The following is a 24,198-nucleotide window of genomic DNA, read 5'->3' on the forward strand; positions in this document are numbered from 1 at the left end:
TTAACGTTACAGACGCATGCGCCTACGCATAATCATCTTTAGTGATAAATCATTCATCGAAGTGAGCAACGTTCATAATTTTTGTGTTTGACAACTAGTTTATGAGACCTTATTTGTATAATGTGCATACTTAAGTATATACCCATATTTGAGTGTACTTGGAATCATGAATAGAATTACCTTTATTGTGCTATGAACTTTATATGATCAAAGTTGAATTCACATTCAGAACATTTTTCCCTTTTTCTTGACAATTGTTTAGAGTTTAGGTACAATGTCTCTAACAACGTGTTAATTTATCAAGATTGTTGATTACGCGAACAAAAGGTTAACAAATCATGATCAAAAATTGATATGAACCATACACCAGCCTTTAAATAAAGTGTCGATACATCTCAAGTCAGTCTTTTGTATAACAAGTTTATACATCAAATTATAAAAATGGCTCTTGTTTATATTGAAGACAACGATCCTTGGTAAATATAATGAATTTTAGTTTTGTTCATGCACCTTTTAAAAATGTTGTTTAAAAATTCTTATTAAGCTGATTTTTCAAATTATTTTTCCAGGTTAACAGAATACAATGCCTGCGAAAAGCTATTTAGAGAAATCATGGAACAGTTTACTGAACGTAATAAACATTTAAAAGTTTCTCAAAAATATGCAAGTATATCTGTAAATATACGGATTCATCTGAAACAATACAGCAGAGAAGTTCAGCAACTCAAAAATAAAATAGATGATGCATTACGATCTAAAACTATGTATCCTTTTGTTTGTTAATCAAATATGAAACCTGTTATTGTTTTGATAAAAAGCTTTTCCTTAAAATACAAAATATATAGAACTGTCGAGGAAGCAGAAAGAAGAATACGTCAAATAGAAATATTGGAAAGTAGAGATGTACAGTTGCAAAAGTTACATGATGCACGTACAAACGATTTTGCGTCTTCTAGACTAAACTTACTCGCATCAGGTGCATCAGCTTTTGCAGATGGAGGTACCACTTCTTGGGCAGCCGATGATGATGATGATGATAAGCCTCTAGATACACAGATATCCGTCTCTAATCTTATGACTAGTCAAGATAGAATTTTGCAGGGTACAACATGCTAGTACTCTTTATTATTTCCTCATGCTTCAACATTTTTTTTGTTGATTTTACTGTTTTTGTCATAGAGCAAGATAAAGGTTTAGAAGAATTATGTAAAGTTATTTCAAGGCAAAAGGAGATTGGTCACACTATCAGCAATGAAGTAGATCATCATAATGGTAAATTAGAATATTCTTAATAAATTAAGAAATATAAAAAATATTCTTCTCATAACTTTTCTATTTATGCACAGAAATAATAGACAGTTTAGCTGATCATATGGATAGAACAGATGAATCCCTGATTAACAAAACGCGTCAAGTACAGACTATTAGTTTTAAGGATCGTACGTGCGGCTATTGGATAGTAATAATTTTTCTTTTTATTTGTATTATTACAGTCTCTTTGATTCCGTAAGTATTCATAATTTAATTGCTTTATACATACACGTACTCATACACGTGTATGTATACAAGTCGATTCCATTATCTGTTAAGTTTTAATGTACACATATGTGAGTTATAAATATTTTTGTATGTAAAACAACATTTTATAGACTAATGTATAAAAATTATGTTGTACATCAAAATTTTTCTTTCGATCTTTTAACTATTTAATAATTTAAACTTTACATTCTTACGAATTACGAATGGTAATTGTACTGTAACTATAAAGAGTAATAAAACAAATTAAAATAAATAATTTACATTTATATTTGAAATGCAATACATCTTAATATTAAAAGAAAATTAATATTTTTTTTATTCAAAACAATAAAGAACTTTTGAATTTCCGAAAGAGTTCTTGATTATCACGAAATTACTGAACCATGTATCGAGGTGTAAATGAACTTTTACAGTAAAAAATTAAATTGTTCATTATTCCTTTTTATATAAATTATATTTCATTGCTCCTGAAATTATTTCGCATCTGTTTGTATTGTTTCATCTGTATTTTCTAACATACCCGCTTTTACATCCAAGCCAAGACTTTTCAAAAGCGCTTTTGGACTAGGATCTCTTCCTCTAAATTTTCTGAAAACTTCATTTGCAGAATAACTACTGCCGACAGCTAAATACGTTTCGCGATATCTACTGCCAATTTCCTGTAATAACTCCTTATTACTTGAAGGTATATTTTGGAAAGCACTATATAAATCAGCCGCAATCATTTTTGACCAAACAAAACTAAAAACAGAAAATGATAAAAGTTTAAAAATTTCATGATATTTTAGGTCTCTAAATGTATTTGAGTATCTATTTTACTAAATTTTACCCGTAATAAGAAGCTGCAAGATCTCCACTAAAAATACAGTCAAAAGAGCAGATATGACAGTCTCTTTTATGTTGCGGAATTACAAAGTACTTATGCCATATTTTATTCATTATATCATTCCAGAATTTGGCTCTGAAAATTTTAGAAGAAATTACTTCAAGTTATTGTTCACAGATGTATGTGATATTCTATCTTACCCAGAATATAATTCCAAATCAAATCGTGATAAATACAGCTCTTTACATAGATTATAACCAGCTAAATGCGTTTTTTTTTATTTTCACTGTTTCAATTGCATCGGCAGGTAACGGTTCTCCTGTATGTTGATGACCAGAAATTTGTTGTAAAACAAAAGGTTCATATAACCTAATGATAAAAAAAAAAGTTATATCATTATGTATATAAAACGGCCATATAAGGTGTTCGGCTACGGAGGGACATTCTTTGAGGGGGTGGTAGACGAACATCCTGTATATAAAAAATAAGCGATCATTTCAAATATACCAGTTTTCAAAGAAATAATCAGAAATAAACATTGCATCCCACTCCATAAACGAATGTCCAGCTACTTCAGCGTATTCCACTGTTGTTAATATATGTTGTAACATATGTCCAACCTAAATGATACAACATAATATAAGGATATAAGTACAATACCGAGTATTATTTTTCTATGTATGAAATTTACCTTTTGAAATAGAGTCCGCAGATCTTTGAATGAAAGTAAAGAAGGTTTCTCACCGAGTGATGGTGTAAAATTAAATATTAATGCAGCTAATGGTTTTACATCACTTATTTTACTCCTATTTTGTAATGTTACCATGTAACCTGTCTCTTCTGACATTCGAACTTTTTCGTCTTCTCTTGCATATGGATCTAAATAAAAACTACCTACTGGATTACTACTGGATTCTTTCAAATCAAAAACATGAAAAAATCGGACATCTTTGTGCCAAACATCTGGTTTTTTGCCTTCAACGATCTTTACATTAAATAACATTTCAATCAGTTCAAATAGCCCAGATAATACTTTCGGTAAAGGAAAATAATTTTTTAAATCTTCTTCCTTGAATCTGAAAACAGTTTTAACGTTAAATAGTGTTATGCGTATAGTTTTATAACAGCAATAAAATTCATGTCTTAATTACTTGCATATACTCTGCAACTGTTTTCTGCTCCAAAATGCTATGTCCCAGAGTTTAAGTTTACCTTCTAGGCCTCTTTCATTTGCAAATGTATTTAGTTCATTAATTTCATATTTTTGAGCAGGATAAGCTTTTGCAGGAAAAGTCTAAGTATTATTTATTTACAACTTATTAATAAATGTTGGTAAAAATTTTACCTGTGGTCAGTAAATTGTCTAACACATGGTGAACATTTTCCACATTAGCAGCCATTTTAGTTTCCATACTCATATCAGCATATGTTTTGTATCCTAATAATTTTGCCTGCTCGTTTCTTTTGAAACGAATTTCTTCTATTTTTGTACTCGTTTGTAATGCTTTATCACTAAATACAGATCCTGTACTAACATCTGTTTCCCAAATGTTCCATCTCAAACCACGATCAGGGCAATATTCTAATTAGTATACAATAGAAAAAGATAACAATTAGTTTCAAAACTACCAATAGAAAATTTTCGTTTTTTGGAATACATTTATTATACTTTTATACCCATAAATGGTTTCAAGACAGCAGGATGTAAAGTTAGCGTCCAAGGACCAAGTTTATACTGTGAAGAATTTGGTACCATATATTTTAATACCTCTTCTGGAAAGTCTTCCACCAATTTGGGGTCCCTTATTGTGTATCTAAATCGATTTACAGCTATCTACAAAAACTTCAAAGTTAAACTTAATAACTATTTAATTTATATACAATTACAAACCTGTAGTCTTCCTGAGTATTCATTAATCTCCTTAGATGCTGATGTCATCAGTGCTGATAATTTTTCTTTCTCTTTTTCAGATAATTCTAGTCCATTTAGTTTCCCCTCTAATATGAATTTCTCTAAAATTCTTCTTTGTTCATTTGTCAATTTAATTTCGTGGTTATTGATAACACTTTTACATGCTTCATAAATTGGTTTGCTAACATATTTATTGGCTAAAGCATTCCTAGCACGATTATTAATACTTATATAATATTGTGTAGGCATTTTACTTTGATTTCCTACATATAAGACTTTTGCAATACCCCATGTGCTGCTTAATGATGTACTCATTTCTTCTATAGGATTTATTATATTTTTGAACAGATTGTCTGGACAAACATCATCAATGTCTAAAATGTAATTTTATTAATTATAAATATTTGAAACAATTAATATGCATTAAAAAATTATGATATGAATTAAAGTGAAATTACTTTCTATCTCTTTCCCTAAAGTTTTAATTGATTCTTCAAATTCTAATGCTTGTTTTCCCATTGCAGCTACACATTTTTCTATTGTAACGGTATTGAATTCTGGGCTTTTATCTTCTTTTAACAATGGATATTTTCCTGGTAAATCTTCACCAATTTCTGGAACACTTAAATTAAATATTATGAGACTCAAAGATAATTATCAACATGTAATATTAATTAATGATATTCTCATGTACTTATGTATGTATATGTGTATTAAAAAAAAAAATACATAATCTACATTTTGAATATAGAGATTCCAATATACCTACAGTACTAAATAACCATTGCGTTTTGGAATTTTTAATAAATTGTTTGGCGATAAAATAATTCTCTTCCCATAGAGTGGGATTACTTTAGTATTTTTTAAAAACATCATGTTTTTACTTTTTTAATTGCATCTTTAACCAAAGTCAGATTTTTTGTTATTACGACTTCATTCACCTCTTTCGCTCTTTTAATTATAGCTAAAATTGAGCCATGAGTTACATTGTATGGTTAAGGTTTATAAACTTAATTTCATTTTTATCAATCTTAGGCAGGCTTTCAACAATATTTAAACATGTAATAATTTTTTAAACAGATATTACGGGAAAGAATTTTGTGTCGGGAGATTAATAAGGACACAAAGGAATATTATAAAGTTTAATAAGACATGAGCTTTTTGTTATTTATTTATTAAATGACAAGTTTATGATACATTATGATGGCGCCACCATAAGCGCCATCAAAACCTAGGAAGAAGTTAGTCTTACTGTCTTAGCAGATGTATTTCAAGGTAATCACAATTAGGTGGAAAAGTTGCGCATATTCTTACTGCTTTGATAGTGAGATACTAATTTTTAGGTAGGTGATAAAGGTACAAATTGCTTTTAAAATTAAAATTGTTTTTACCAAAAGTTTTATTGTTCCGTCATAATGATTATTACAAACCAATATTTACAGCAATGTCGGGAAAACTAAGGAAAAGTAATATCAGGTGGGAGAGTTCGACGGAGGAAGATGATACGTACGAACCAAAATATAAGATAAGACTGAGAGAGTCATTAAGGAATACTCAACAATCTGCCACAACCGAGAATGAGATTGTTATGGAGCCACGAAAGCGGGGCCGAGGACCTTCCAAGAGGCCTTGCCTTAATAGAAATGCTTTGATGGCTCGAGAAAATAGACTGAAGAAAAAAGCGTATTTAGAAAAGATAGAAAATAAACTTTCGTTTTATCAGAAGGAGAACAAAAATCTGGTTAACATTATAAAGAAACAAAGTATAGATATCAAACGGTTGAATGGCGAAGTTGCTTATTTGAAGAGCGTGTTGAATAATAACACTAGCATTACGGCATTGCTCAAAACTATCAACGATGGTCTTCGTAAAATTAATGCACAAAAAAAGAATTCATTCCTGCCAAACCATATTTCTGAATGTTCAAATGAAGCAGATACGCAACATAAGTGTACACGTTACACAAATATCAAGGAAAATATATTAAACTCTCAGAGTACTAATATATTTATTACAAATGTCAATAACGATACATTAGCAGAACATAGTACAACTGAAAATGAAAACAACGAGTCTTATATGAATCCCAGGAGACAATATACATGTAAGGTTACCAACATAGGCAAAATCTCTTCATCCTTTTTAGATTCTGATCATACTTATACTATTTCCAAAAATCCTACAGTTGACACCAAGAACAACTCACAGAATATGGAAACTTTTAATGCAATAACTTCAAGTACAAGTTCAATATCGGAAGATGGTTATATAGATAATGTAAAAGACTTGGATAGTTTGTTACCGATTACACAAACAGATTTATCCACTATAGAAGAGAAAAAGGATACCGATACCATTGGGATTGACTTTGATCAATTGTCCACGTTCAATATGGATATATTTGAGGATTTACCTAAATGTGACGAGATCATGAATACAGTGGACAGTTTAAATGATACCTCTAATCTTTTCACCGAAGAGGAAATATCCCAAACTCTGGACAACACTGGAATCTGTCTTCATGTCAATTCAGATAAAGTATCATTAGAGTTTTGTTCCATTTGTCATTTAAATAGCAAAAACTCGGGATCAAATTGAAGGGGGAATTGATCGTTACTTTTATAAATTTACTCAATGACGAGGTACTTGTAAAAGACACCAAACCAAAGATACTGGACGTATTTGTCGATCAGTGGAATATAAATAATTAACGAAAGTAATATATTACTTTTGTATTTTTCTATTGATTTTATCTATATTATGAAAAATTATTTCACACGCAATAGTAGATGTACCCATATTTTCAGGCCTCTCAGGAAGATGTATATCAGTGACTAAGTCGAGGTGTTGAGGAAACACGATAGAATTATTTTTCATATGGAACGAAAGTTGCGTTAATAGTATACATATTTATATACATGTTTATAGATATATACATTAGTGTATACATATTACATAATATACAAATATATGTATACTTATATGTGTATATGTACACACATATACATATGCATATATGTGTATATATTTTATAAATAATAAATTTTTTTATGCAGATAAAATTTTTAGAAATTATAACTAGTAATGTGTAGAGGTATAAAGTAATTTTAGCACAAGTTGCATCGTTGCTATTTTTCAAAGATACTATATAATAAATTATTTTTTTTTTTTTATATATATATAAAAAAGCATTTATTACGTCGGATTAAAATAGTTTTACCAAGTTTCTTGTTATTTGTATGTGATATAAAGTGGTACCACTTCTTTTCTCTGAGACTGTAATCTTTACTTTTTACAGGATAGTACCATGTTGCCATTGAAGTTTGCTAGGAAGGATCAAACAAAAAGGTGGGAGTTGGTTTCATTTTGTGATTGCTAATTCTAAATTCACATGTAAATATAAAATTATTACATACAAATATATTGGTATTACATAAATTGCGATTTGTTTGTTTTATCTAGTCGAAGTCTGGCATGCCTGACACGCTGTGTTTAATGCTGTAACATAGTATTTTGGAGCGATTGCAATTAGTTCTTGTTGGAAGCGTAAGTGGAATCACGATCATCCCCCTTCTTTTATATTCGATATATAATGCTATAAGCAGGTTGAGTATAAATATATAGATATTTCTAAAAGTGACTGGAAACTATTTAAATACAATGTTTGAATTTTCAGCTACATCCCGAGGATGCTCCTGCCAATACGGAACATTCCATCCACTGATCGAATATTGTAGTAATTGAAACTCAAATCTGGAAGTTGAATAGTACATGAAACATAGTCGCATCAGACAGTATTAGTTAAAAGCGGTCTTGGAATGCCAGAAATATTTTATTTCTCAATTATTTAAAATATTTTTCTTCAGTATTCACATTTCAAAGAGTTGAAGTCTGTTTCTACAGTTTTTCGGGGAAAAGAAGTGTAACGATTTTATTATAATGATATATTCTTGTTTTAATACATACACTATTTTTTAATATTTTTGTTATAAATTATTTTAGTATATAGTAGCATTAGGTAAAGATTATGTGAATAAAAATTATGTACCACTTTGTTGATTTGAGTATTTTGTAACGTCTTATTAAAATTGTAAACAATTTTGTATAAAAATTTGTTGTGAAACAATGTTAGAAATATAATTTTTATACAAAAAAGGAAGATAATATACGTTCTAATTACAAAATTGCACATTTATAACATTTAATATGTTGTAAGAAATTAAAAATAAATATCTGGTTGTAATTTGCTACGAGATACTCGGAAATACTTCAATAGCATGACCGTATTTAATTTTTAATATGATTTAATAATTAATATTTTCTTTGCTTTTACATTTTACATAATAAAATATTTAACTTTGTACAAAGAATTCTTACTCACAAACATAAATATTATTTTAGTTAAAGAAAGGCATAATTAATGTAAATAATTTCTCAAATTCCAAGGCGACTAAAAACATCCGGTTTCTTGACATGAGCTACCGTCGCGACCCTATCAAATGTTACTTGTTTAGCACCATTTGTTTTGATCGCTCCTAAACGTGCCTTTGCCGGTATAGAAGTTAATCGCTCTGAGGCTGAAAAAATTATATGAAAGTTGACAAAAAAAGATTACAAATCTATAAAATTGTAACATTGATACTGAACTATGTACCTAATTTTCCAGAAACAACATTGGATGTAATTGCTCTTGTACCATTTGAGGATGCATTGTTAAAAGAAATCCTTTTAGTTGTTTTTACTAATTGTGCAACGTTATTTGACATACTTTTTTTACTTGCTTCTTGATCAGCTCGCATCGTTCCTACATTTTTTGGTATGATTTTGTTTGTTGTAATAATTGAAGTTCTTGTGTTGGTTTTTAATATTCCTGTACCAGTTGTACCATTTTTCAATATTCCTGTCTGGGTTACATTATCCTTTTTAGCATCTTTATCTCCTAGTCGGTTAAAAACACTTACAGATCTTTTAAAGACATCTTTTCCTAGCCCGGTTATGTTAAACGTCGGTGACGTTTCGCCTGGATTTGTAGTGCTAGTTACAGAACTGTCACCCAACCTATCGAATACAGTTCGTTTTTGTTCTATAGACTTTTTTAAAATTTGTTGACTTCGAGGCGTTGTTCCTTTTGGAAGTATCACAGTGTATTCTACAGCATCATCTTTATTATCCAGAGACTTTACCTTCTTAGCTGTTTCATTCCATTTATGTTCATTGTTATCAAATTCATCTTCATCTTGTTCTTCTAATTTTCTTTTAAGAATCGTTTGTTTCTTTTGATTAGTAAGATTTGTAATTATTTCAGCCGATACAGATGCTGGTTTCTTAATGGATGTAGGTTTTTTAATTGAAGTACTTGGAACTTTCAGGATCTTTTTTGTAGTTACAGTATCAGGTTTAATTTTAGAAGTCACTGCTTTCGTAGATGCTTTAGACACAACCTTTTTAACCATCGGTTTAGGTATTCCAAGGGTATCTTCAGTATCAACAAGGAATTTTTCACAGGTCGTTTCTTCGACAACCTTTTTTGCATACCTTAAAATAGCAATCATATCTCCCATTAGCGTTATTCCCATTTCTTTGAGGCTAGGTTTATCTAAATCTGGCAACATATCTGGTTTAATACGATTATTAGAAAATACAACTGCATGTTTTGTGGCTACATCTTGAGGAAATCCTGCACCTTTAAAGAATTTCACCCAATATGCTATAATAGAAACAGAAAACTGTCAATTAACAAAAGTGTAGATATAAGAAAAAAACATTGGTTAGATTATAGAAAATTCAAAGTACCTGATAGTGATGATGCCATTTTACCGGTAATGTTATCCCTGATACTTTGCAGCAATTTATAATCAGTTTTACGCAATAAATATTAATTATTCAGAGTCAAATTGACAATATCGGTCCACATAGTTTACAAAGGTTATTGCTAAGAGTATAATTTTGCTAGTAGAATAAGGAGGTATCTCTGACAGCAAACAAATGATATTATTGTAGACATATAAATTGCAAGAAACGTTTAATTATATTATTCAAAAAAGTTCACAGAATATAATTAAAAGACGATAATAAACATAGGTAGTTTATTTCTTGAAACTTTAAAGTTATTCATGCGCATTCCATCCACATCTATATGTACACAATGCACACAATGTATATAAATACATAAGTGTAATTAGAATGACAAAATGAAAGTATAGACTACAGTCGCGACTAGCGACATCGTCGACAAAGATTCAAACTAATTCTACCGTTGACACTTATCGCTTATATTCAAATATATAAATAAATTAAAATTAACATGAAATTTTACCATTCTTGCCTCAGCACTGAATAGAATGCTTCAATTAAAACTGATGAATTTTATCATCGATCCTTATTATGTATTATTAAACAGTAATTGATTAAATTAATAGAATATTGTATTACAAAGATGTTAATCAACGTATAAGTTTCGCGATACTAGAAAAATATTTATCCACGTTTTAAATTAAGGATAAAAAATATAGTTAAGGCGAATGAAAGATAGTAAAAATAACTAAAATTTTGTCGATGGAATTGTCGCCATTCTAGATATAAGACGTTTATGCCCGAATGTCCGTGAAGTCTCGGAGGAATGGAGTTACCCTCGTTGTTTTGGGAATTTCACACGGATTACCGTACTATTTTTATCGTGTGTGGGTGAATCGGGTGTCTTAGTTGCCTTTGATACTATTTTTGATATTTTCGTATTCTCCGAGCAGCTTGCTGGGCGAGATATCTGCTTGAAAGAAGAACGGAGGTTAGTTTCGTCAGATGTATCAGGGTACATTACTTATCCATGCAATCGAACATTATGTTGTTCGAAATACATAAATGTTTGGAATATTTATCGAACTACAAAAGTTCTAATGGAATCATTTCGTTTGTAACAAACTGTTTTGGTTGAAATGAGATTTTCATATATTTTACGATCCGTTAGCACTTACAGGACAAAGTAAAAAACTAAATACATGCAATCTTCTTTAATTTAACCTGGAATTTACATACATAGATTAAGCATATACAGGTGTGCAGTTTGATTTGTTTTCCTTGTTTATTTCGTGTATGGTGATGTACATGCGATAAGGGGCATAAAGAGTTTAGACATCACGGGTTGTTTATATCGTTAAAAAAAAATGATTCAATACAATAACGCTAGTTTGATTAATTTCAATCGATTCGGTCTTTCCATTCGCGCCATTTTCGCGCATGCATAGTCGAAATAGTTGAACACGATCGTCACAGTTCGCGGGGGTTAGACGCGGAAGCTGTTGCATGGGAACGGGATCTTTAGACGTGCGATGGGGTGTCGGGTAAACGGTACGGACGGTATTAGGGAACGGCGAGAGTGAGCAAGCTCGCGGAGTTTGTGTATCAAAGAGTTAGAGCGAGAGAGATCGCGCGGGCACCGGGGCAAGGGGGCGAGCGAGCGAGCGAGCAAGCGAGTGAGGGAGAGAGCGTGGGAGGGGAGGCTCGTGCGCCGGCGAGCAAATCGTGTGTCAGACTCGTGGCAGAGGGGTCAGCGCGAGAGAAAGAACGACACGAACCGAACGTTTTCTGGACTTAGCGGGTACGTTTTCATATTAAAAAACGTACGCCTTTTTTCATTCATTTTTCTCTATTTTCCATAATTATTTCACGTACTTTCAATTCCTACTAACCATTTTTATTCCATCCCACAGTTCCCTTCTTTTCCTTCATTTATTTTCCTTATTTACCGTTGATGCCAGAGTAGATCAGTATGTTTTTTTATTGTGACGAGATAAGTGGAAAGAAAATTACGAATGTATCGCCGCTCGATTACGATCGAGAGATCGTTTTTTAGAGTATATATAGCCGAGTGTCTGGCTGATATTATTCGTGTTCGAGCTTACACGTCTGTACACGAGTGACAGAAATTATTTCCGTTTAAAGGAACGTGAGATATCCGTGGAAGGATGAACGACATGGAAGCTTACGGGGACGGATACATGGAGCCGGAAGAGGAGTGGGAAAGGGAAGGTCTATTGGACCCGGCTTGGGAGAAACAACAGAAAAAGGTGAGCTTTTTATTCGTTTCAACGCTATTCTCAAATGATTTTTTTTTTTCCTGTCACAAATGAGAACTATGCATTCTATTTTGTCATATATATTTTATATAGGTATAACGTTACAGGCTGAGCTGCGAGCTGGTTGCATTTTATACAGCTTCAATTTGCCACACGTACCTTACACATATGATAACCGTTATTTGTTGCATCGAGCTGGTCGACAAACGAACGAGATTATTACCGATTTCAACCACGTTAAATGTTACTAATTTTTCGTCCAAGACATGGAGTTTGTCCAGTTGATATTTCAATCGTTACACATAACCTCCTCGTCGAGCGCGATGCGATTTTCGAATCAGCCGAACATAGTGACGTTACGAATGCAACGATGCATCGTATATATACAAGGAGCCGTGCCGTAACCGCAAGGGAAAGCATTAACGGCGTTTCGTGTCGTTTCGTCCAGGCGAACGCCTTCCGCAGGCATCCCGTGATACACCGTTTTAAGGAGAAACACGGTAATCTAGCTGTTATCGATCCTACGTCGCGTTTCAAAGTCTACGCTTCGACGTTACGTTCGAATCGTGTTCCGATTACCGCCTTATTGTCAGTTTCGTTGCTTAGGAGCTTTCGTTTCCAACGAAGGGTGCTGGTTACGAACCGATCGGTAGCGAGAACCGATAATCATGGCGAGAAGAATCGAGCGGTGGGAGATGCGAGAGGGAGGAAAATTAATGCGGTGTCAATTGATAAAGTGGAGCAACTTCAAGTACGCGTTGAAAACGGTTTTCTTTATTTTTGGCAGGGACTCAAGGCTCTCGCGACTCCGCGACTCGGTTACACACGTCGCGGCTCGGGAGCCCTTCAAATTGTATTTTCAGACTTTATGACAAAAATAATCGAGCATTGAGTCATTCCAGAGTACCGTGATCCCGTCGATGTTACTCGAGCTACGAACAATCGGTCTCTAGCGATACGCCTGATAAAATTTATAGTATCGATAAGCAGTTCATTGGCGTTTAAAATTATAATTTATTGTATCGCCTGTACAACTTTAGAGATAGAGCGATTTTGGATGCGAAAATAATGTTCATTCGGTTCGACATCGTTCTCAAGTTTCGCGTTTCTCTCTTCTTACCTTTCTATTGGCATTGCCCGATGTTTCTCTTTGCTTCTCTTATCGAGCAGCCAATGTAAAACGCGGTAGATTACGAGTACACCTGATAATGTCCAACTCGCGTTCTAATAACTCGTACCGGCTAGCTTCGATAGAATTCGTCCCTGAATACAGGAGCGCGTGCTTTGTCTTTTCCGTCTTTGTCGACGAGGAAACTCGGAAATATTTTCTAGGGTGCAGAAATCGGAGTTTATAGTTATGTAAAATAAGTATTCCTATATTTCTTGTTCGCGCGGAAGCTAGGAAGATCGGATGGATGATAAGATGTACGGAAAACGAAGCTGGCCGGTTAGCTCGTACGGGACAGTTAACTGTACAATTTCTCGTAAAATCTCGGTCGCTTGGTCGGCTTTCGAAGCGCGCACGAAACGGCGCCGTGGCGATAGGTATTTCTTTCGTTAGCTTCGAAAGGATGTTGGCGGGAAAACGCGCGCCAGGGGCCAAGCTTTCGTTCCTTTCGCAATTAGCGTAATTAGGAAAAAGAAAAGATTTCGAATAACTTTCGAATGGGCCACGAAGCCGCGAAAGGATACGGTTTATGTATTTACACGCGTCGAGTTATGGATATTCGAGCGGTTTCCAGGCTATTCGCGAAGCGGAATATCGTAGGAATGCAGAGTGTATGTGTGTGTACCGCAAAGAATTTGTCGAAGGTTACATTATAGTTAAACTACAGCTTATCTAAACGTTATCGCTAGTCGGTCGCACTAAATAGGCGCGGTGACGTTGGAGGCGATTCTAGTTACGGCTTGTCGGCCAGCAAGATTCGCAGACGTCGATGCGTGTGTACTTACTTACACTTTCCTCGACGGTTTTCGTACGCATCTCGCAGCCGACGTTATCGTATAAATAGACGATATATATAGGATAACGCGTACACGGTGGAAAGTCGCAAGTGGCAAGTCGCGTCGATCATAGGGAGGTCGGGGTGGTCCCGCCGGGCGCCTTGCGCCATTCCGTATCCTCCTCCGATCAAGAGTCTGCTTCCACAACCTTAACCGGCCGCTTAACCTTTCACGATATCACCTTACTCGCGCGCTATTGTACATAGATTTTTCGCCGTCTCGCGGGCTCTGGTCTCGTTTCGCGTCTTCTCGCGAGGCTCTTCTTCTGTTCAGCATCGCGTCGAGCCTCGCGGACGTGCCCCGACAGTCGGATCGCGTGTTTTTCGCGATAGATATACATTTTATTCGCAAACACCGTTTCAACCGTGGCCGGTTACCGGGTTCAAGTTCACCGGAAATCGGATGTACCGAAACATTATAGGAGAATCGATGCATTACGTACACGAATTCGATTTCTCCGTCGAGCCGCGAACAGAGAAGATCGTTAACCTTTGAGGAGTTTAGGCTGTGCGCCAGATCTTAGATTGGAATCGGGTGACCCACACACAGACACCGCTATGCCTCTATCCACTAAGCCGATTGTTATGCGATGATAAGTTCACGGTACGCGCGAACGCGTCCCCGCCGTCTGTTTATTGAGATTACGGCTCGTTAAAATGCAACCGACACCCCCCACGCGATACCACTATTTTCAGACGACTATTATATTTGCTTTCAAACGCCGCCAGCTCGCACGCCCCCGCACGATAATTACACGGAATATCCTATCCGCGTAACCGCACGGCAACGACGCTTTCTTGAATGAATTTTCAGCATATCCGTCCGCTCCGTTGATACTACCGGCCGCAAATAGCCCCTCGACCATCGTCTTTTCCATTACGTACCATCCTCCAGATTTATTTTCGGCCGGTTACTCTTGAACAGCGTAACGAAAACGATGCTAGAATAACAATCTTTTCTCTCTTCCTCTTCTATCTTCTATGATTGTTGGCGAAAAAATTGTCCATCAGGAATTTCATAGGAGATACCGCGAAAGATACACACGTCGCGAGCAAATAGTGGGAGAAAATCGCAACGAGTAGAGTCAGCCTTCGTGAAAGGTGCAAACGTAGTTTTATTAGACGCAACCGGTACCGGTACCGTATCCGCGCTATCGTCACCTGCCTAAGGTGCTTCGAAACACCTGCCTACCTTTACCCTTCGATCTTTTTCGGCCGATGTCTCTGGGTTAACAGAGACCCGTTGTATACCGACGCTTCTCCTTTCTCGACATTCGCTTTTCTCTGAAATATCTTCCAACTACATAAACCAACTTCTCTGTCACGTGCTCGACCAAACGAACGTGCCAATTTCTTTCGTTCCCTCTATTTTGACCTTAAGATGAGTTAGATTGATTTCGGGAAATAGCAAAGGTGATTCGCTAGACAAGAAACACGGAAGGATCCGCTATGGCGCGTAAGAAAAATTACTTTTTGTTCCCAAGGAAAATCTTTCACGAGCGACGCCTAATTAACGCCTCTTCGTCGTCGCGACGAATCGTTTTACCAAGTGTACGGATAGAAACATTGTCGGCGAGACGGGATGAAAAAGAGAAGCGAAGAGATGAGAGGAGAAGAAAATTCAATGCCAGACTTTAAGAATAGACATAATTTGCAAACTGGTTCGGGCGTGTACGCGAGATATTTAGAATTTGGGTTACGTGAATTATGTGCATCGTATTTAGGCCGTTTCGTTGCATGTTTAACTGCATTTATTTTTAGCGTGGTCGCGTTAAAGTTTGCGGGAAAAATTGTTTACCGCGGTTGATCGATGCTGACGCACCGGTGACGGAGAGGGTAATTCGTTCACCTGCGGGATCGCGAAATGATCGCGATCTCGATCGATGATCGCAAATAGAAATCGTTTGTTTATATTGTTTCGTTAACTCATCGCCACGTGTCACGCATTCCTTTTCGCTTTATAAAAGTATGCTAATGAGTCACGAATGTAAGTAAAGAGCCTCGGAGGCTCGTAATACGGTTGTTATTCCATGCAACTTTAAACCGTTTGTTTACATAATACGATTTCTTTTTTTTTTCTCTTTCTTTTTTTCAAAGTTACACATTTTACGTAAGCTTTACTTCTGCCCGATTTCGTATTGCAGCTTTACTGAGAAACGAAAGAATTAGCGATGAGAAAAGAAAAAATAGTCGTTTTCGTTCGTTACGATCCTATAAAAAAAGTCTATTCTGAACTGCTGTTTTCGAAATAGAATTCGGTTGATCGCGAGAAATGCGATCGCTGCTCGGTTCTCTTTTATCAGCAAATTAATCCGAGCCTGATGTCATTTTCATGCCGTTCGATGATTTCTTTTTAAGCCTTTGATTCGACGTTTCTTAGTTTCTCAAATCATTCGGAATAATTTCTTGCGTTTGCCATCGCCGGTGCATCGGAGGTGCAACATTTTCCAAGTTGGAAGGTGGGGTATTCTTATCGGGAAGATAAAGAAAAGAAATTCGACGATGGGAGAGGAATAAATTTCAGGACACGGGCGAATTAATGTCCTGGTCGAAAGTGAAATGGATCAGAATGTTTTCGAAATGCTTAGGCGCTCAGCGCGGGAGGAGTCAATGTTTTACAAATAGATCTTAGGAGCGCTCGTAGAAGTTAAGGTGGCTCATGTCCAATTTTGGCCGGTCGCGCTTCACGCTACCCGTATTAAATTTCACACAATATTTTTCTCTCCTTCCCCTCCGTGCCTTTTGCATTTCAACAAAAAATTACCTATCACCGATGTTGCAATTTCTTCTTTTTCACAGCCGTGTTGCAACTAAACGGGGATTAATTCCTGCGACTTACGTAATTATTTTCTCGATGACTTTCTTTTACAAAAAAAAAAAAAAAAAAAAGAAAGAAAAAAGAAGGGAAAGAAATCGTCGCTGACATTGCAATTTATTTCATCTTCTCTCTGGTGCCTGCCTTTACAAAAAAAACTCTCCATAATTGATTTTATAATTTTTCTTTTTATATTCGCAATTCATTTTCTTCTGCGTCTCAAAAAGAAAATGAATTTATTAATTTTTCTATGCTTGATTTCGAGCTTTTTGAAATCTGCGACCGCGAAGTTGAGAAATTCTTGAAATCACTGAACTGTGATGCCTGAAAGATCGTCTTTAAAGATCGAAGAAGCTAATCAGTGGACGTTTAACTCAATAATTTTATGCTTATTAGAGATATCAAAAGGTTTGAAAATCTTTCGGCTGGGCAATAGGAAGCACGATTTAAGAACCGGGACAGAGGATATATATAGCAGGAGAGATTGGGGTCGTTACTAAAATATACACTAAGCAGCAGTCAAGCTCAATTCTCCGTTTTAAATTCTTCTTAGCCGTAACATTCTTCTGTTATTTAATTGACGATCGAACGGGCGACACGATGGCCCGCGCCTTGGTGAACGAGGTCTCGATGCCCCTAAAATCGAACGATAAGTAAATGGCAACCGGTGTTATCTCTTTTATACAAACAGTTGACGATATTTTAGATTCCTGTCAATTCTCGTTTATTCGATGTATTTTCAGACATTCACAGCATGGTGTAATTCGCATCTTCGTAAAGCAGGGACTGCCATCGAATCGATCGAGGAAGACTTTAGAAACGGTCTGAAGCTGATGTTGCTGCTCGAGGTGATTTCAGGCGAGACGCTACCAAGACCGGACAGGGGCAAAATGAGATTCCACAAGATCGCGAACGTGAATAAAGCTCTCGATTATATAGCCAGTAAAGGCGTGAAACTGGTATCTATTGGGGCAGAAGGTAAAACATATGTTCATTCTAGAGGTGTGCGAGTACTTGAATTTCGAATGAAACAATGATCGGTCAATCGAGCCGAGTCGAGCGCTAGAATTTGCCGATTTACTCGAAATCGACGAACCGAATATTCGAGTTGAAAATTAATTTAATTGTAAGTGGTAGCTCGCTTTTGTTTCAAATAGTTCGTCGATTTCGAGGAATTCGGCAAATTCAAACGTTCGATTCGGCTCGAACAATCGAAGCGAGTTCAGCTCTAGAGGTGTGCAAGTACTCGATTTATTCGAGTACTCGAATTTCGAATGAAACAATGATCGGTCAATCGAGCCAAATCGAGCGCTTGAATTTTGCCGAATTACTCGAAATCGACGAACCGAATGAAACAAAATCGAGCTACTCGAATTAATTTAATTGTAAGTGGTAGCTCGCTTTTGTTTCAAACAGTTCGTCGATTTCGAATAATTCGGCAAATTCAAACGCTTGACTCAGCTCGAACAATGGAAGCGAGTTCAACTCAACTTGTGAATTACAAGTACTCGCACACCTCTAGTTCATTTAAATTTCCATCGATTTTATTCTGACGATCTTAGAAAACATTTTCATAATTGTTTGAATTCTTTTTGTTTTCCATAGAAATCGTGGACGGAAATTTGAAGATGACATTGGGTATGATCTGGACGATCATTTTGAGATTCGCCATCCAAGACATCTCCGTTGAAGAGATGACCGCGAAAGAAGGTCTTCTACTCTGGTGTCAACGTAAAACTGCACCGTACAAGAATGTCAATGTACAGAACTTTCATCTGTCGTTCAAGGATGGCTTGGCGTTTTGCGCTCTTATTCACCGCCATCGTCCCGACCTTATCGATTACAATAAACTAAGCAAGGATAATCCTTTAGAGAATTTGAACACTGCCTTTGATGTTGCTGAGAAGTATCTCGACATTCCTCGTATGTTAGATCCTGACGGTAAGTATAGACGTGCGGTGAACATTCCTTAAAAGCAGATATTAACGTAGCTCCTCCTACGGTTAGGAGGAGTAGATTCTTCGGCAAGCGTGTAGGTTTTTCAGATACACCATTTTTCTTTTCACATTTTCTAAATATCCTACGTTTACTTTAGGAATTATTTTTCTGTAGCGGGGTTGAGACGGAACTGCGATCGAATAACTTTTCTTTTATATCGTTCAATTCGTACAACAAATTCTTAATGTAATGTTCCCTTGATATCATATAGATTTGATCAACACACCCAAGCCAGATGAGCGTGCAATCATGACGTACGTGTCCTGCTACTACCACGCGTTCCAAGGTGCTCAGCAGGTCAGCGTAAAGAAATGCGTGTTGTTCCCTTTATTTTTGACGACAACAACCGACCTGTGCTATGTTTCACTAATATATTGATTCCACTTGTGTGCATTTAACAGCGTTTGCTAATTTAGTCGCACAATTGTTAGAAACGGATATTGATCTGTAAAATTCATTGATGTATGTCTTCAGTTACCCCTTATTAGCGTGCAATCGAACCATCGTATAATGCTATCAACCACGCGTAATCGGTAGATTCCCCATATAACAGAAATTGAAAAAAAAAAGAGAATAGAAAGAGAAAGAACAAAATTTTCAGTGAAAATAAAACTTCAGCTAACACTGCATGGTTTGAGTTTCTTCGAATGTGTTCTTCTAGATATGCGAACCACAGCAAAGCCTGACGAGAGGGCTGTGATGACCTACGTTTCCTCGTACTACCACTGTTTTAGCGGTGCGCAAAAGGTGTGTGTTTTGCATTTTGAAATTAACCAGTAACCAAGTAAGAATCCGATTGCTTGACGTAAGAATTAATCGACGAACGAACTGAATGAAAGAAAAATGATTGTTGCTTTCCGCGAAGAATAACTTTGCATCTCCATTGTAGGCAGAAACAGCCGCGAATAGAATTTGCAAGGTTCTGAAAGTGAACCAAGAGAACGAGAGGCTGATGGAAGAGTACGAGCGCTTGGCGTCTGATTTATTGGAGTGGATACGAAGAACAATGCCCTGGCTGGCTAGCCGTCAGACCGATAATTCCCTTGCCGGGTGTCAAAAGAAACTTGAAGAGTATAGAACGTATCGCCGCAAGCACAAGCCTCCGCGGGTCGAACAGAAAGCCAAACTCGAAACGAATTTCAACACTTTGCAAACAAAGTTAAGACTGAGCAATCGGCCTGCCTACATGCCAACAGAGGGAAAAATGGTCTCCGACATTAATAAAGCATGGAAAGGTAAAAGAAAATGATGATGTCGTGAATCAGAGAATGTTAGGGAAAACTATCATTGTGTCGTGACTATTCCGATTGATTATAGGTCTGGAATTGGCTGAGAAATCGTTCGAAGAATGGCTTTTGTCGGAAATGATGCGTCTCGAGCGTCTCGAGCATCTGGCTCAGAAATTCAAGCACAAAGCTGACGCTCACGAGGAATGGACAGCAGGAAAGGAAGAGATGCTCACGTCGCAGCACTTCCGACAATGTAAACTCAACGAGCTGAAGGCTTTGAAGAAAAAACACGAGGCTTTCGAGTCCGATCTTGCGGCTCATCAAGACCGTGTAGAACAGATAGCTGCTATCGCTCAAGAGCTCAAGTAATATTCTACTGCGATATTAGGATGCTCCCTCTATTGTTCTCCTACTCTATACTTCTACTCTTTTCGTTTTCAGTACTTTGGAATATCACGATAGCGCGTCCGTTAATGCCAGATGTCAACGAATTTGCGATCAGTGGGATCGTTTAGGTACACTGACTCAACGCAGACGTCAGGCATTGGACGAAGCGGAGCGTATTCTTGAAAAGATTGATATCTTACATTTGGAATTCGCCAAACGAGCTGCTGTGAGTTTCATTTCATGATGATATAACGTGTCGCGATTAACGACAGCAACGATATTTCATTGATAGCCTTGTGTAAACTTTTAGCCATTTAACAATTGGTTGGATGGAACCCGGGAGGATCTAGTTGACATGTTTATCGTTCATACGATGGAAGAGATTCAGGGATTGATGGATGCTCATGCCGCGTTCAAGGCAACTCTCGGAGAAGCTGATAAAGAGTACAACGCGATCGTAGGATTAGTACGCGAAGTTGAATCGATCGTGAAACAATTCCAGATTCCTGGTGGTCTTGAAAATCCGTACACCACCCTTACTGCATTGGTAAATGAAAAATGAATCAAATCAATTCATCTTGTAGAATTTTAAATGCAAGCTTATTACACGTTGTTACGTTAATATTTATATTCTAAATAGGACCTCACAAAGAAGTGGAGCGATGTCAGGCAACTCGTGCCACAACGTGATGGTACACTGCAAGCGGAACTACGCAAACAGCAGAGTATCCTTTTTCTATCAAATCGTTGAATTTGTCGTAACAACGTTCTTCGTGAATAGATCTATGAAATTTCTTAATCGCGCGAATAGATAACGAATTACTTCGTCGACAATTCGCTGAGAAAGCAAATGCTGTCGGGCCATGGATAGAACGTCAGTTAGACGCAGTTACAGCCATTGGTCTTGGGCTTCAGGGTACTTTGGAAGATCAGTTACATCGTCTGAAGGAATACGAACAGGCGGTTTATCAATACAAAGCTCACCTCGAAGAATTGGAAAAGATTCACCAAGCTGTACAGGAGGGCATGATATTCGAGAATCGATACACGCAGTATACAATGGAAACGTTACGAGTTGGTTGGGAACAACTTTTGACTTCGATAAATCGTAATATTAACGAAGTAGAAAATCAGATCCTTACTAGAGACTCTAAGGTACATTTAATTACACGTTTCTTATTTATTTATACACAGTGACGGCTCGTAGCTAAAAAGTTGGGGTGCTGCTTCAGAAAATTTTTAGCCTTTGCTTTAAAAAGCCGGCACCGCGCAACTTCGTGCGCAGCTTCTTATATGCGCATGCGCACACAGTCAAACCACGCCGCTGGAACTATGAAGCGCACAGTTTCATACAAAGATTTTTGTATCTTTTTCATAAACTGGGGGATGGCTATATTGTACAAGTATAAAGAAAGAATTAAAGAAAAAAGCACTTATTATATTAAATGTTATCGATAATGTCAAGTGGAAGTAAGGGGTGCTGCAGTTCCATAGTGCTATACGCGAGCCGCCACTGTTTATACAGTATGTATAGTAATTAGAACGATATTTTTATAATTGGTACGTATTATATTCTTCATTACATAGGGTATCACGCAAGAACAATTGAATGAATTCCGCAGCAGCTTCAATCACTTCGACAAGAATCGTACGGGCAGATTAGCTCCCGACGAATTCAAGTCCTGCCTTGTTTCCTTGGGTTATTCCATTGGCAAGGACAGGCAGGGTGACATCGATTTCCAACGCATCTTAGCTATCGTCGATCCAAACAATTCTGGTTACGTACACTTTGACGCGTTCCTGGACTTCATGACTCGCGAATCAACGGACACCGACACGGCTGAGCAAGTTATCGACAGCTTCCGTATATTAGCTGGAGACAAGGTTTGGATGATTACCCGATTATACATCCGATCGAACTAATTTCGTTTCAATTTTATTTTTCATTTAACCGTTGATAATTTTACAGCCGTACATCTTGCCGGATGAATTGAGGAGAGAATTACCACCTGACCAAGCCGAATACTGTATCCAACGAATGCCTCCTTACAAAGGACCGAACGGAATACCGGGAGCATTGGATTATCGTTCTTTCTCCACCGCTCTGTACGGTGAATCGGATCTGTAAAGTTACATATCAAAAATTTCGAAAATCTCTGGACGAATTTTAATGGGGAAAAAAATCTGAAATGTTTGCTCTACGTTTTTTTTTGGTACTCTAAACGCATGTTTACAAATCGAGAATATCAACGCGAAACACACGGCATCGTTGCTTAGTATCAAGGAAACACAGTACAACAATATTCGGAGCGTTTGGAAGGTAAAGCAAGAAATATGCTCTAATAGTTTATACGTGTCACGAGTGTTAGCAATTTTTTATTCGTGATATTGTTTTAACGTGAAGGAACCTGAGAGCCACATCGATATAAACTTTGATATACCGGTATTTCCTAGGACGATCACCTCCGTTTACCGATGGTAAATCGAACTTTTAGAGCTCGATGAATAGGTGGTCCGTACTTAAATAAGTCTGTACAGTGACAATAAATATCTAATTTAGATACCTTAACGTTAAAAGAATAGCACAAACGAATCCAACTAGTTCTTCTAGAACGTTTGCTTCTTGCCTATGTCTACGATGAATCCTATATAATTAGTAAGTTAACGTTTTAATTGTATATAAACATCTTCGAGAGGTCACACGAGTACCAATAAGAAAGAAAAGCATTTCCTTTTTACGCGAGCGTTTCAGAAAAGGAAAGAACGAAACTGTGCCGAAAACGAAATATTACAATTAAAATGCGATCGAACAATTTATTATTGCGTATTACTCTCGCATACATTGATATTGTAGCCTTACGTATCTTGAAAACAAACGTTTTATTCAAGCTTTTCTATCATTTGAAAGGTCAGCCTATTTAGTTTCTTTTTGAGAAACTTTTCATTTTGTTCGATCGGAGTGATATTAATGAACGATGTTCACTCGAATATCATATAGATTTTAGATACGTTCCTGCTGGTCAGCGCTTTCATTTTCTTTTCTTTTTCTTTTCATCTTCTTTACGTTCATGAAAACAAGAAAACTTAAGTACCGATTCGTTTGAAACGTAAGGTACAAATCGATGTTTGTGAAAACATGTGAAAAATTCATGATACATGTGTAAATTAAGATTATTAACGATACAAAACGAATTTTTGGACATCCTTGTATACGTACGAATCGACTCTCTCGCTAAGGATCCAGAAAATATTACGCTCGAAATCGAACGCAACACGTTCATATTTTTTATAAAAAAAAAAAAAAAAGAAAGCGGCGCAACGAATTTTTAAACGACGAAGCCCGCCTTTATACTTCGCTTAATCGTATATTAAATGATAACGCGAAAACGATGCTAAAGAAAGCAAATTTATTTATT

General features: G+C 36.3%; 5 protein-coding genes across 13 annotated transcripts; 3 read left to right on the top strand and 2 right to left on the bottom strand.

The window, feature by feature from the left end:
• The first annotated feature begins 44 nt into the window (after positions 1–44).
• Positions 45–1,795, top strand: LOC114875855 (syntaxin-8-like). The gene is made up of 5 exons (XM_029186628.2): positions 45–476; positions 570–764; positions 846–1,102; positions 1,180–1,272; positions 1,347–1,795. The coding sequence occupies exons 1-5, from the start codon at positions 442–444 to the stop codon at positions 1,508–1,510; spliced, it is 744 nt and encodes a 247-aa protein (XP_029042461.2). The 5' UTR covers positions 45–441; the 3' UTR covers positions 1,511–1,795.
• LOC114875850 (probable cytosolic oligopeptidase A) lies at positions 1,451–5,260 on the bottom strand. The gene is given in 12 exon segments (XM_029186617.2): positions 1,451–2,280; positions 2,369–2,500; positions 2,566–2,642; positions 2,644–2,734; positions 2,873–2,985; positions 3,057–3,441; positions 3,517–3,643; positions 3,711–3,947; positions 4,043–4,199; positions 4,257–4,651; positions 4,736–4,899; positions 5,047–5,260. Coding segments are annotated over 12 exon segments (2,253 nt in total). The 5' UTR covers positions 5,154–5,260; the 3' UTR covers positions 1,451–2,012.
• Positions 5,261–5,508: 248 nt separating this feature from the next.
• Positions 5,509–8,258, top strand: LOC114875853. 5 transcript variants are annotated; one of them, XM_029186626.2, is made up of 6 exons: positions 5,509–5,620; positions 5,720–6,382; positions 6,464–6,816; positions 7,577–7,626; positions 7,741–7,883; positions 7,955–8,258. In XM_029186626.2, the coding sequence occupies exons 2-5, from the start codon at positions 5,722–5,724 to the stop codon at positions 7,772–7,774; spliced, it is 1,098 nt and encodes a 365-aa protein (XP_029042459.1). In that variant the 5' UTR covers positions 5,509–5,620; positions 5,720–5,721; the 3' UTR covers positions 7,775–7,883; positions 7,955–8,258. The 5 variants fall into 5 exon arrangements, with proteins under 5 accessions (XP_029042459.1, XP_029042460.1, XP_029042456.1 ...); XM_029186627.2 differs by having other exon boundaries at positions 7,741–7,824; XM_029186623.2 differs by lacking the exons at positions 7,577–7,626; positions 7,741–7,883; positions 7,955–8,258 and adding an exon at positions 7,068–7,254 and having other exon boundaries at positions 5,720–6,994.
• A 227-nt stretch (positions 8,259–8,485) lies between these two features.
• Positions 8,486–10,437, bottom strand: LOC114875852 (uncharacterized protein C19orf47). Of its 2 annotated transcripts, XM_029186622.2 has the most exons (4): positions 10,072–10,437; positions 9,240–9,985; positions 8,933–9,182; positions 8,486–8,855 (listed from the first exon to the last, which is right to left on the bottom strand). In XM_029186622.2, the coding sequence occupies exons 1-4, from the start codon at positions 10,088–10,090 to the stop codon at positions 8,713–8,715; spliced, it is 1,158 nt and encodes a 385-aa protein (XP_029042455.1). In that variant the 5' UTR covers positions 10,091–10,437; the 3' UTR covers positions 8,486–8,712. The 2 variants fall into 2 exon arrangements, with proteins under 2 accessions (XP_029042455.1, XP_029042454.1); XM_029186621.2 differs by having other exon boundaries at positions 8,933–9,985.
• A 431-nt stretch (positions 10,438–10,868) lies between these two features.
• Positions 10,869–24,113, top strand: LOC114875769 (alpha-actinin, sarcomeric). Of its 4 annotated transcripts, none has more exons than XM_029186440.2 (13): positions 10,869–11,062; positions 12,217–12,341; positions 17,912–18,146; positions 18,774–19,109; positions 19,378–19,463; positions 20,056–20,401; positions 20,484–20,760; positions 20,837–21,008; positions 21,093–21,329; positions 21,423–21,507; positions 21,594–21,937; positions 22,370–22,666; positions 22,752–24,113. In XM_029186440.2, exons 2-13 carry the CDS (start codon positions 12,240–12,242, stop codon positions 22,908–22,910), a joined length of 2,676 nt encoding a protein of 891 aa, XP_029042273.1. In that variant the 5' UTR covers positions 10,869–11,062; positions 12,217–12,239; the 3' UTR covers positions 22,911–24,113. The 4 variants fall into 4 exon arrangements, with proteins under 4 accessions (XP_029042273.1, XP_029042272.1, XP_029042274.1 ...); XM_029186439.2 differs by lacking the exon at positions 10,869–11,062 and adding an exon at positions 11,765–11,872; XM_029186441.2 differs by lacking the exons at positions 10,869–11,062; positions 19,378–19,463 and adding exons at positions 11,765–11,872; positions 19,828–19,913.
• The last annotated feature ends 85 nt before the right edge of the window (positions 24,114–24,198 follow it).

The sequence above is a fragment of the Osmia bicornis genome, chromosome 11 (assembly GCF_907164935.1).
Source record: "Osmia bicornis bicornis chromosome 11, iOsmBic2.1, whole genome shotgun sequence".
NCBI classification, from domain to species: Eukaryota; Metazoa; Arthropoda; class Insecta; order Hymenoptera; family Megachilidae; genus Osmia; species Osmia bicornis.